At 32.7% G+C, this 13,125-nt stretch overlaps 2 protein-coding genes across 3 annotated transcripts; one reads left to right on the top strand and one right to left on the bottom strand.

Annotated features, from left to right (window-relative positions):
- The first annotated feature begins 4,047 nt into the window (after window positions 1–4,047).
- SHW1 (short hypocotyl in white light1) lies at window positions 4,048–7,570 on the top strand. Its single transcript, XM_020361917.3, has 5 exons — window positions 4,048–4,278; window positions 4,370–4,579; window positions 5,623–5,688; window positions 6,985–7,153; window positions 7,335–7,570. Exons 1-4 carry the CDS (start codon window positions 4,114–4,116, stop codon window positions 7,117–7,119), a joined length of 576 nt encoding a protein of 191 aa, XP_020217506.1. The 5' UTR covers window positions 4,048–4,113; the 3' UTR covers window positions 7,120–7,153; window positions 7,335–7,570.
- A 1,603-nt stretch (window positions 7,571–9,173) lies between these two features.
- Window positions 9,174–12,888, bottom strand: LOC109799858 (transcription factor BHLH089). Of its 2 annotated transcripts, XM_020360495.3 has the most exons (6): window positions 12,566–12,888; window positions 12,331–12,495; window positions 11,021–11,086; window positions 10,657–10,725; window positions 10,497–10,568; window positions 9,174–9,712 (listed from the first exon to the last, which is right to left on the bottom strand). In XM_020360495.3, exons 1-6 carry the CDS (start codon window positions 12,722–12,724, stop codon window positions 9,584–9,586), a joined length of 660 nt encoding a protein of 219 aa, XP_020216084.1. In that variant the 5' UTR covers window positions 12,725–12,888; the 3' UTR covers window positions 9,174–9,583. The 2 variants fall into 2 exon arrangements, with proteins under 2 accessions (XP_020216084.1, XP_082922330.1); XM_083066204.1 differs by lacking the exon at window positions 10,657–10,725.
- Window positions 12,889–13,125: the final 237 nt, after the last annotated feature.

Raw genomic sequence — 13,125 nt, 5'->3', positions numbered from 1 at the left:
CACCAATGCACTTGTTTATAGACTCTATATACTAAAGTCATTTAGAAAAAACAATTTATAATTGTTGCTGTGTTAGGATATACACTTCAATTATTCTTGTTGTAGCGGGTTGGGTCCGGGGTCTAGGTCTTCTCGTCTTTCTCCGAATAGTCTGAAATGAGGGGGGTGTCTGCAAAGACACTCCAACGCTCAAGTAAATGTTCGGCGTATTAAATGCGGTAGTTGAAAAGTTAGTTACGTACCTCGAAGGGAGTCTATTTATAATGTTCCTTTATTGGGCCGTGATTAGGAACTGGGTCCCAAAAAATTAGGGGTTAATCCAGTTCATTACTTAAATTAAACTGTCGTAATCGTATTAGAGGAGTTCCGTGAATGAGCCGAGTAGGCCGATCCCTACTGTTTTGTGAGGGAGCGGTGTGCTCGGTCGATTCGGTCGGGCCGGTTCAAACCATTGATTCGGCTGGGTCGGCCTCGGACCCGTACGGTATAATAATGGTCAAGTAGCGAAAGAATGATAATTTTAAAAACTCAACGGTGACCAATTTATTCACTAAAAATAACAAAGTGTTTTAGAATTCGGCAAACCGATGTAAGAAAACCAGTTGAACTAGTACTCCGTTCAAAAATACTTTTTAACTTTTTAAAAATTCTAAATTAATTTAAAATAATAAAAACATATTTAGAAATTTAAAAATAATAACAAATTATTTCATCAATTATTATTTAATTATTTTATGAAATATAATTTATCTATTTTTTTTATTTTATATATACCCTTGTTATTAATGGACTTCATTCTTTTTTTTTTTAATTTAAACTTAAATATAATGATATATTTGATTTGAATTTTTAAGTGCTTTAGATATTAAGAACATATAAAATGATATTTTATTTTAACTTTTAGAATTAAAAATTTATGATATTGTATTTATTAGTTTAATAATATTTTAGTGTTATTTAATATTATTATTTAATTAATATTTGTTAAATTATAGATCGATCTCGATTTAACCGTTGAACTTTAACCTAATGTGTTTACTAAATTAGTGACCAACAAATTTTGAAAACATTGAGAAAAAAAACTACCTAACTAAAAGTGACCATTTTGACTAACAAAGTTTATGGGTCAAAATAAATAAAGTTAAGTTTACACAAAAAAAGGATAAAAAAAATAGTGTCAAAGTATGAAAATTAAAAAATCTATAAAAAAAAATAATGTATTAAATATTATATATTTAATTTAATATACTAATATGTTTTACTAACATTTAGTCATAATTTTATAGATAATTAATCTCTTAAGCATATTGAAAAGACAATAACTATTATGTGTATGTTAGTTATCTCCAATAACAATATTTTCATGAACTCCAATGTCAAAAGTTAACATTTCATAATAAAGTGAATGAATGGATTTAAAAGTTATGTATGTTCATGTGAATAAGAGACTCCTCATATATATATAAAAAATTACAAAAAGAGTCAATAGGATGATTTAGATAGTCATATAAACTTAGTGATAGAAGGTTAAAATAATATTTATAATATATTAAATTTTAAATTTTAATATTGTTATTGTAATTTTTATAAATAAATAAAATAAATAAAATATCACATAACAAATGTAAAAGTGTACAATATTGAGGTCCAAACACACCATAAGAATGTAAAAGTGTAAATGTTGATGTTTGTGGTAACAACTTAAAATTCACATGGAGGAGCAAATATCTAAAGACAATTTTTGAAGGTTAGCATTGTTTGAAGTGATAACTTATAAGTGTATATTTACTTCCATTTAAGTGTATAAGAATGTGTGTGAATGAGTAATCAAACACACCATAAGTCAATAAGTTAGAATGACTTGTATAATAATGATCTCCAAGTAGATACTGTTTGATAGAAATAATAATCTTATCAACTACAAACATGATATAAAGTGCTAATTGTTTAATAAATACATACATTTTTATAAAAGTAAGTAGGTAACTAATTAATAAATTCATAATAAATTAAAAAATATAAAATATATTTATCGCTTAATGTATTTAAAAGTAGTTTTATTTTTTATTTTTTACTATAATTAACATATAAATGAGTGTAACAGTATTAATTAGTGTTTTTTCACTATTTCGTGGAATACTATTTGTCAACCCAAAAATCAAGGTGGCTTGGGTATGAAGTCAGCTAGTCAGTTAAATATAGGTTTTTTAGTGAAAGGTTTATGGAACTTGTGCACTCAAAAGGAATCCCTATGAGTTCAAGTTATTAGAGCAAAATACAAATGTGGGGAAGATAATATCCTAGTTATGTCTCTACCCAAAAGCAAATCAAAATTTTGGGCAGGGATGTGTAAAGCTTGGCCTGACTTCTTTCCTAATATCATATGGCGTCTTGGTGATGGTACATCTATTCGCTTTTGGGAAGACTCGTGGTTGGATGGTTTCCCTCAGCTCAGTACTCATGTACCTCATAATCTTCTAGGGAATGAGATTAGTAAGTCGGTAGCTGATTATGTCACAAAAGAGGACACCTGGAATTGGGATAATCTGCATAATCTTCTACCAGCTAATATTTTGGACCATTTACGTAGCCATGTTACACCAATTCGTGACCCCAAGAAAGATAGTCTAGCTTGGCTTGTTTCTGCTAATGGAGAATTCTCTGTCAAGTCTGCGTATGTTTGTCTTGATCATAACCAGATTGAATGTAACCAAGTTGTTTTCTCAACTATCTGGAGGTGGAAGGGACCTGAACGCATAAAATTGAGGTTTTGGAAAACGGCTCATAATAGCTTGTTGACTAATATTGCTCGAGAGAGAAGAGGCCTAGCTTTGGAAAACCTTTGCCCCAGATGCCACCAGGAACCTGAAACCGGTCTCCATGCTTTAAGAGACTGTGTTGTTGTCAAAAATGTGTGGTCACATTTAGCTAATGGTGGAATACCTCCTAATTTCATTAATAGTAACCTGGGAACTTGGATTGTTAGCAACCTTACACGTAGAAATGAAAATTGGAGACTCATTTTTGCTGTTACAATTGACGAGTTATGGAAAGCTAGGAATGCGCTCATCTTTGATCAGCATCACGTGAATCCCTGTGGCTTGGTAGTGTCTATCAAGCGCAGATGTTTGGAAATTAATAGAGCCTATAAGGAGTGTTCTACTTTTTCTTCAAAAATTCTAGGTGATCCCTATGGATCATCTCTTATTAGATGGCAACCTCCTCCCTTAGGTTCCATCAAACTCAATTGTGACAGAGCAGTGCATGGTGTTGGAAGAAAGGCGGGTTGTGGAGGTATTATTAAGGACTATTTGGGAGGTTTTATAACGGGATTTCCCTGTAAGCTTGGTCAGTGTTCTATTCTCCAAGCAGAGTTATGGACGATTTTTCACGGACTTCGGATCATTAAGGATAAAGGTTTTAAAGAGGATATCATTGTAGAATCAGACTCTAGCCTTGCTATTAAATTTCTCAATGAAGACTGTAATGCTTCTCATAGTTGTGCACCCTTGATCAATTCTATTGTAGAGTTGGCTGATATGGAACAAGATCTGAATTGTTCGCATATCTACCAAGAAGCTAACCAAGTGGTTGATGCAATGACAAACCTCAGTTTTGATATTCAAGATAAATTTCAGATCTTTAATAATTTCCTTCACGGGATTGTTTTTTCTTTGTTAACTGACACTGCAGCCGTATCTTTTTACCGTAATTTTTAGTTTGGGCATTTAAGCCCTGTTTTCTCACCAAAAAAAAAAATTAGTGTTTTTCACTGTGAAACTCAAGCTTCTACAAGAAACTCACTAAAACAATCGTTTGTGCGCTTTAAAGAAAAAAGAATAAATAAATAAATAAATTGAAAGGTGAGTTTTTTTTTTTCTTTTGTTGTACTGCATAATGGATATTCCAATTTCAATTCTTTCAACCCTGGATCACCTATCTGGGCCGGATGAATACTTAAGCCCATTTGTCAAAAGGCTCGAAAGTCCACTGACGATCCATGAAAACACAACCCACGGTTAAGGTTGTTGTTCCCCTTCTTCCTCCAAACGATAATAACCAAATATATTATTAAAAAAAAAAAAAAAAAAGACAATCCATGTTGTGTCTCCAATGGCAGGAGCAACTGCACCTACAGCAACGTTAATCAATCTCACGCGCCCTTCACACTCCAAACTTCACCACTTCTCTGCACACAATGTTCCCTTCCATAACCAACCCTTTTCTTCCGTTTTCTACCTCCGTCTAAAGCCCACAATCACCAATTGCCATGGCAAGGTATATTCTATATACATATACATACATATATGATATGTTTTATGTGAATAGTGACTCAATTATATTTATTACTCTGTTTTGGGTTGTGAAGCTGAATAGCTCGGGTGGGGGAGAGGCATATGTGATGGATGAAGCGGGTTTTGATGAGTATGATGGAATTGATGACGAAAGTGATGAGGATGATGCAGAGAGTAGCGTGGATTTGTTGATCAGATTCTTGCAGAGCATGTTTAAGAAAGTGTCTAAGCGAGCCAAGAAGGCCTCTCGCTCTGTCTTGCCCACAGTAATATCGCCCCAGCTAGTGAGTTTCCCTCTTTGGAATCATCAATGGAGCTACCAAATTCTGGTTCATATTAGTGGATTAGAAATCAGGAATAGTTAATTGTGTATGCTCCCAAACCCAATTTATGCATATAACTTATTGTTGAAAATTGCTTCAAGTGGTAGCTCACAAGTTCCCCCAGTACCTAATGAATTTTTGCAATGCTCCAGGACAAAACTTGCATAGAATTAGCTACTTAGAGCATCGACAACACTAGTATCTTAAGGGTATCTTATTCTTATGCTTAAGCAGCCATGTCTTAGTTTTTATTTTTCTCATCGGAGTTGGTTTACATGGCAAAAAAGGTATCTTAAATTTAACTTTTGTATCTTACATAAGATACATTAGCTTATGAATAAAAAAAGAGTCATTTTTACTATGTCAAACCATGAAAAAGAAGGGGAAAAAAGGTTAATCATATAAAATAAAGATTTAGTAAGAATTGTTTAAAATTTTACCATCGGAATAGAAATGTAGTTAATTCCTTATGCGTTGTTTAAATCTGACGTGACAATGAGACCCAACAAAATAAAATAAGATACATCATTAATCAACTTGCATTGTGGATGCCCTAAAGTTCTTTGACTACTGTTCTTTAATTAGAATTTCATCTAAGTAGCATTTGTTGATCTTTAATGAGAAAACCTTTATTACACAATTACCATTGTCAAACTTCAATTCTCATTGGAGAATAATACTAAAATTACATAAGGAACTAGATCTAGGTTTTGTCTTTTAGTAATTTAAACTTGTCTTATACTACAAGTCTTGATTTTCAAGATTGGGTGTATTTTTGAATTAGTTTATTTTGGGGTAAAAAGTGGTTTGTGATAAATAAACACAATTATTCCCTAAAATTTAAGCTAAGCCAAACATGCATTGAGCCTCATATCTTGGTTTTCTTTTGATGTCTAGACATTAGGATTAGGCAAGTTAGTATTTGGATGTTCAAAGAGCTGATGTACTGGAATTTATCTTTGACTGCTTTCTCTTATTTCTTTCAATGTGAATGTCAAATTTAGGTTTCTTTTGCTGTTGATGGGACTCTGCTACTTGCTTCACTTTCTGTTGTCAAAGCACTGCTTGAGGTATTGCTTCCCATTGCTGTATGGCTTAATCGGTAGTTTATGGCGTGTTGAAATTGAAACCTCAGTTTGTTTCACTTTGCCTTTCCAATTTTCTTCCACAGCATTTTCCCCGTCATTAACAATGCTTGAATTGAATCAATTTTTTCCTGAGGTGTAAATAGAGATGTAAGGGAAGGTCTGCAATATAGTGTTTGTGACTAGAAAAACAAAAGCATTCTGCTTATTTGTTACACAACTTACAACTCGTTTTTACTTTTTACAGAAATCTAGCATTGAAATGTTATTTACACACTCTTTAATGATGCACAATACACACATACGATTGCTCCTCTTATTTGCACCATCGAATTACCACAAACAAACAAATGATGGATGTGAGGACCTATAGGTGGAATAGGCTTTAGATTATTGTGTTTTTAGGTCTTGAATTTATAGAAAGGACAGCACTAAATATCTATTTTGAAGAGTTGATTGGAGAGACTCTTGGGATACAAATCAAGTCCCACGTCGTTAGGGAGATCTTTTGGTGATAACCAAAAGTAAAATCATAAGGACTTAAGCTCAAAATGAACAATATTTTATCATTGTGGAGTTGTGTATGCAAATAACTCCAAACTCACAAAATGCTGCTAAACCCATAACCCGTACATACATGCAATACAAAGGCAAATTTCGTTGAATTGGGAGATTAGATCCTTTGTTTGAGAGAAGAATTGTTAGGATACAAATCAAGTCCCACATTGTTAGAACAAGAAGAAAAACAAGAGTTTATAAAGCTCATATATACTTTATTGGTTGAGAAGCTTTTTAAGTGATGAAAAGTAAAACCGTGAGAATTTAACTCTAAAGTGGATAATATTTTACTAATATGGAGTTCTATGTGAAATAAATTGATAAAAATAACAAGATATAATCCTCCTCTTGATATAAATATATCCCCTCAAAGAAAAATACCATAACATAATCCTAACAAAGACATCAAATGCTAACTCAAACACACTTGAATTTGTGATCATATATTCTACACACAAGGCTGAACTATGGTTCTGGCATATTTCAGTATTTCCTTGGCAAAGTATTTTGTATATAACTAGAAAATACTTTATCAAGTAGGAGCTAATGGCCATAGGTAATATTTGACAATATGTGATATACATGCAACAATTCATAGAATAATATAACATTATTTTTTTTGTCTCTCTCCATATCATTTATTACATTTCAAATTTCCCTTTTCTCTTAGTTGTACAAATTGTTGTATAAATATGATTTTTCGTATTGGACTATGAATCATAGGTCATCTGCACTCTTGGAGGTACTGTATTTGCTGCAATTCTGGTCCTGCGTGTGATTTGGGCAGCAGTTTCTTACTTTCAGTCAAGTGGGAATAGCTTCAATCAAGGGGGGAATTCCTTTGGTGCTGTAGCCTAAATCTCTCTTCAACTTTTAGCAAAAGATGGCCTATGTAAGTTTTTTCAGTCCTATTGGTTTGAACTTATACTCTTGTAAAAATTAGTTAAGTTCCGTATCACTAGCCTATTGGCTTATTCAAGGTTAGTTTGCATATGAAGTAGAAATAGAATTTTCTTGGGGGCACATATTTTATTTGATTATGTTGATTATAAATGGTTTATGTATTTATTCAGATGAATTCAGGCATCCTTGGGTACGAATATTTGGAGATTGCCACACGGAGTAATTTGATTTAATTATGTTCTTGTCCCAAATCCCAATGATGCAATTGTAATTTCCCGGGTTTATTTATCCGGAAAGACTGTTTTATGGTGCTGAGATTCCATTTTCAAAAGGCTGTAATCCTATATTCACCCCTACAGCAATAATAAGTTTTAATTTAAAAAATGGTTAAAAAGATAAACCTAAATTTTGATAGCGTGTTTGGAGTTGTGTTTGCAATTCACTTGTAGATTTATTTTCACATCAAATTAAAGAGTGATGCTGAAGCTAAGCTACACAATCTTTGTGTAGCTTAACCATTGACGCAAAGAATCATATTGAAAACGGGTTACCAGACATGCTAGTAGTGTGTTTGTATATCTGTTGGTAGGAGCTAAAACAGTCATTCGAGCTCATCTACTGTGTGTGACACATTTTCTTTTGTAACTGAATGCAAACAATAAATCAAACACAAACTGAAAGTCCTGAGTAAAAACTGTTACTTTAAGCATTTACAGTAGTGAAGAGGTTCTAAATTCTTTTTATGGTTCCAATCATGTCATATTAGTTTTAAAATTTTAACAACTTCACTTTGTCGCTATAATTTTTGAAGAACTTAAAATAGGTGTCCGAACTTATCTCACATTTTTATATTTTTTAAAATGAGTTTCATAAGTTATTTCTTAATTATTTTTTAAAGGATAAGAACCACTTATTATATAATAAAGTTCTTACATACGACATCCAAGTCATGCTGCTCCAATATTAAGCCCAACTAACGATTAGACACCTTGTCATAGAGTTGTTATATCTCTGTTTCATTATTCGTGACATGTGCTTGCATGAAATCCGAAAATCACATGACTTTAAGGTCTGTCATTTTTGCTTTAGATCATTTTGCTCACCATTTCTAACATTTAAAGTAGATGTGACGTGTGATCATATATATCGGGAAAGTTGGATCTTTTATCGCTTGGATTTATCAATATATTTTTCTAAAATCTGCCTCTTCGTTAAGATTTTGCCCCGAGTGTTTTAATCTCTTCCTTTTGCCTAACAGTGTCTAGTTGACGTGTGAAAATCGTTGTGACACCTGCGCAATCTATTCCGCCACCAAATGGACCAAATCCATCTTATGGGCAAACTATAAAGGACCTTGTCAAATATACAAAACAGTTTTCAATTAAAACACAGTTAATATGACAATTGAAATTTTGCCATTAATTAATATGATATGGATTACAAGAAAACATAACTTTGGTGTAATTAGTTCAATAATTTTTTATCTCATTAAAATTTCACCTCATTTAATACCAAATTTTAAATGCTGACCTTTATTCTGCAGAATCACTAAGATTAGCATGTTTGATTCGATTCCACATTCATATATAATTTTCATATTTTCGATGTGATTCTGATAATATAATAGTTATAAGATTGTCTAACTTAACTCCATCATAAATGTTTGGTACAATTTTTTTAATTACACCAATCATTTACAACAGAGTTGTTTGACCCCAATTTTGCTTGAGATAATTTACTTAACCCCAATAGTTATAGCTTCCACGTTTAAACATGATTCCATACTTTGCAACGGATTTCCAAACACACTAAACAGTCCAATTTTTATAGGAAAAAAAAATTGTACTGCCTAAATTTTGTCTATAGTGAGCTGAAAGTTGCATCAGATAACCAATAGTTCCTCCATTCAATCCTAACTAGTACTTGACAGTCAATAAATAATAGATATCATTCGTAAACTATAAGCTATTAAGATCTTCGTATGCGCTCAAATGGACTAAACAAAAATGTTAACAAAACCACATGGGCTTAATTTATTCAACATAGCTTCACTGACAAACAACAATGTTTACACTATTACACAGTATGTAAGCATTTATGTATTTCAGGACAAACAGCATTCTTTTACAAGAATAATAATCATTCAAGGTTATGAAGAGTATCAGCATAGAAAGCCTATAGTCCACTAAACTACATATTGGGTAAATGAATTCATTTTCCAACATACTAACAAATGGAGTTGCTCAAGTACTAACTGAAGCGATCCTGTGGATACAAATAACAGCTCCAAGCCTCTTGTAGGAAACGGGAATGAGGTATCCATTGGACTTAATAACACCTTGAGTATATGATTTATGGGGCTCTGAAGGAGACTACTGATTCTATATGCATTTGTTATCAGGTGATGGGATTTCATAGACTACGTTGCTCTTTCAAAACCACCTCCCACCTGCATATGTAACCACTCTGGTGATGAACCTCGGCTATACTCTCTTGCGGCTTGAGAAACGAATGGCATGCCAGTTGTATCGAATGTTTGCTGATCAAACTGAAACAGCAAGTTGATGTCTCATAAGACTCAAGATTTTGCCACAAGGATGAGAAACTGAACTACACAAACAATTCTGAATCTTTTGGCCCCGGATTTTATTTTCAGTGCAGATTTCTACACACATTTAATTTATTTATCCTTCTATTACATAGGACAATGTTTCCTACCCGTTGCTAGCATCTACTATCAAATTCATTTACTTCATGAATCATGTACCCGTTAACTATCCAATCCCAAAAAAGAACCATAAAGTATGTCATTTATTTGAGAAAGGAAGCAATTGAAGATTCCACCAAGACTTTGCAAAGTGCCCAATTAACAACAACAACAAAAAAAAAAAAGCCTTGTCTTACTAGGTGAGGTTGATTACATGAATCACATGATGTCATTCAACTCGGTTAAAAACCAAATCTTTGGAGATTATAATCAATAAATATGTGCAAAAAAAAAATAAAACAATAAATCCAATGTATGCATAGTGGATCTAGTATTTTGTGCTAGTTGTTTCAAATGAGAAGATAAAACACCTCAGCAAGTACAAAAAAGTAAACCAAATTAAATATCATTTCTCGCTTTATATAATGAATTTTCAGAAGATAAAACCCATTTACACTTGAAAAAGTCGAGCTTAACACAAATATGAAAGACATCCTTGCAATATAACAGGGTCAGTTAAACTCATAATCCACCGAAAGACAGTTTAAAATAAGGGGGATAAAATGGGCTTTGAAGTTATTTAGAGTAAATAGAGTTCAACGCAAAGATGCTTCTTAATACTTACATCTTTAGGAGGAAACACTTCAATTCCGGGGGCCATTCTTGAATTTACTGCTTCAAGCTTCATTGACAAAAACTGTGACAGAAAGGTAAAATTACAAGGCTCAAAATAACAACCACAAAGCATATATGTATTTTCCAAAGAATAACAACAAAGTTCACACCTCTACTTGGCGCTGAAGCGATTGGATATAATTAATTATCTCATCAAGGACTAATGCTTTCCCAATAACCTTGAATCAAAGAAAATCCTCAATATCACCAAAACAAAATATACTTCAATTTATAATTTCTCAGAAAACACAGCATGGCACCAACTATGAGAAACAATTTTTAAACATATTACAAATAGGGTCATCTTACCAGAGATCTATATACACAATCATCCAAAAAAGACTCTTCTTTTTCTTTTCATCTGACAAGTAACACTTATTTTTTCTTCCTTTACGCTTATTTTCTCTTTTTCAGCAATAGTAATACACATGAATTGAGAGCAGAGACAAAACTCAACAGGCAGTAAAAGCATACCTTATTACAACCCGGGACTAAATCCTGAAGAATTTTCATCCTCTCACTAATCTTCTCCCGTCTAGCCTGTCCAACAAGCATTCCATCACAAAACTAAGTCAATAGCTCTAATAGAAAAAGACCCAATAATTCAATATTTCCTTAAATTCCCCCCAAAAGATACAATTAGCACAGCAGTCTCTTACTTTTTAAACCAACATTTTCAGGTAACAGAAATTGCACATAACACGAGATATCTAGAAGCAAAGTAAATTCTCGATACTTCCATAACGCCTACCCAACCACCATCCTTAATTATATAGTTTTCTCTCTTTTTTTGCTTTAAAAATAATTTAATTTAAATGTGCTGTCACTATAAATACTTTTTATACAATCATCCAATCACAAATTGTCGTTATGACAAATTTATTATTTTTATAATAATTTCTTTAAAAGTCAAGCCAAAGATAATTTCTGATTGATTAACAGTATAATTCTCCCATATTTTGTTTCTAAAAAACAATTCAATTAGATTGGAAAGACAGCCTAATGAGTTTTACGCGATCATTTCATCATATGCTGTGATAATTATCATATGGTAAGGAGCAATGATAAACATACAATAAAACATCTTTTTTGTGCTTATATTTCCCCATTATTAATAAATTAATAAATATAATAAAAGATGTGATACCAAGATAGATTCAAAAAATTATATAATTAAATTACTCTTTTGGTCTTTATAAATTCATGAACTTTTACTTTTAAGTCTTTATAATTAAAAGTAATTAAAAAATAATATTGTTTATACTTTTAGTCTTTATAACAATAGACAATAGGAACTAAAAAGAAAAAAAATAACATATATAAAGATTAAAATAGAATGTTTATAAAAAGTAAAATTTATGAAATTATCCGTAACAAAAGTAATTAATTAAATCAAATGAAATTGTGCATATTGGTGTTCAAGTACCATTGTCCTATGGTAAGTTTATTGACTTTTCGTAACAAGAGTCTAGTACTTTCTATCCACAATTTTACAACATCTATCGATCAATCAAAATTAAAGTTAGTATAATTTTTAAGTTATAAAACCATCAAACTTATTTGACGATTGATTTATGATCGGATAAGAATATAAAATTGGTTTTACCTATGCTATTTACTCATCATATTTTTCTTAAAAGCCACGCCAAAAATCGAAGCTGATACAAGTTATGACGAGGGTCAAAAGAGTAGTTTACTGTGGCAATTAAACTCCTAGAAAAATTAAAAGATTGGGAAAAAAAAAAGAAGAAATTAAAGAAGATGATTAGAAGGAAATGACAGACTCTTTCTGCAAGACTATGGCTATCGGTAGCTTGACCCCTTCTAGCTCGGACATGGATGTAGTCTTGCTTAGGAGGCTCCGAAGCTGGCTCCGCAGGCTTTCCTGAACTGCTTTGAGTTTCACTCTTCTTAACGCGCTTCCCATCGCCACCACCCTGACCCTCCTTCTGCAAGCAAAACAAAACCCTCAATTCCACGGCAACTAAAAATTAAGCAGTGAAGCAGATCCATCCGTACCACGGCGTTGGTGGCGGAGACGTGGTGGGCCTGGCGCCTCTTCTTGGCGAAGTTGGGGCTCCGGAGGCCCAAGGCGTCTGGGGCGGCGGGAGGCGGGAAGTGCCAGATCTCCGATAGGTGATAGGATGGGGTGTTGGCGGCGGCGTTGATGGGATCCATTGGGCGTCAATGGGGAAGGAAGAAGAGTGGCATTGAAGTTTGAAGGTTGAGAGAGAGCGCAGTGCGTGATCTCCTTCGACAGTGGAGAGTGTCTACAGGAAGACCATTACTCTCACTCCCACCTCGGGACTCCAAACCCAACTCACTTCTCTTTTTCTTTTCTTCTCTTTTATATACTTCATTCTTCCAATCTAATCCATTCACTTTTTTTTTTTTCAAAATCAAAAACAATTTTTCCATTTTTCCACTTTTTTTTTAATTATGACAAATGATATTTATTATTAGTGTAACTAAAAACATCATCACAAATCATATAATATTAACATTTCTATTATCTTCATGATTATAAGTATATTATTGTCATGATTACCACTTATCATTTTATGATTTGAATTAAGAAA

The sequence above is a fragment of the Cajanus cajan genome, chromosome 11 (assembly GCF_000230855.2).
Source record: "Cajanus cajan strain Asha chromosome 11, NIPB_CcT2T_4, whole genome shotgun sequence".
NCBI classification, from domain to species: domain Eukaryota; kingdom Viridiplantae; phylum Streptophyta; class Magnoliopsida; order Fabales; family Fabaceae; genus Cajanus; species Cajanus cajan.
Note: the sequence above shows the minus strand (reverse complement) of the source record. Positions and strands in the feature narration are given on the sequence as shown.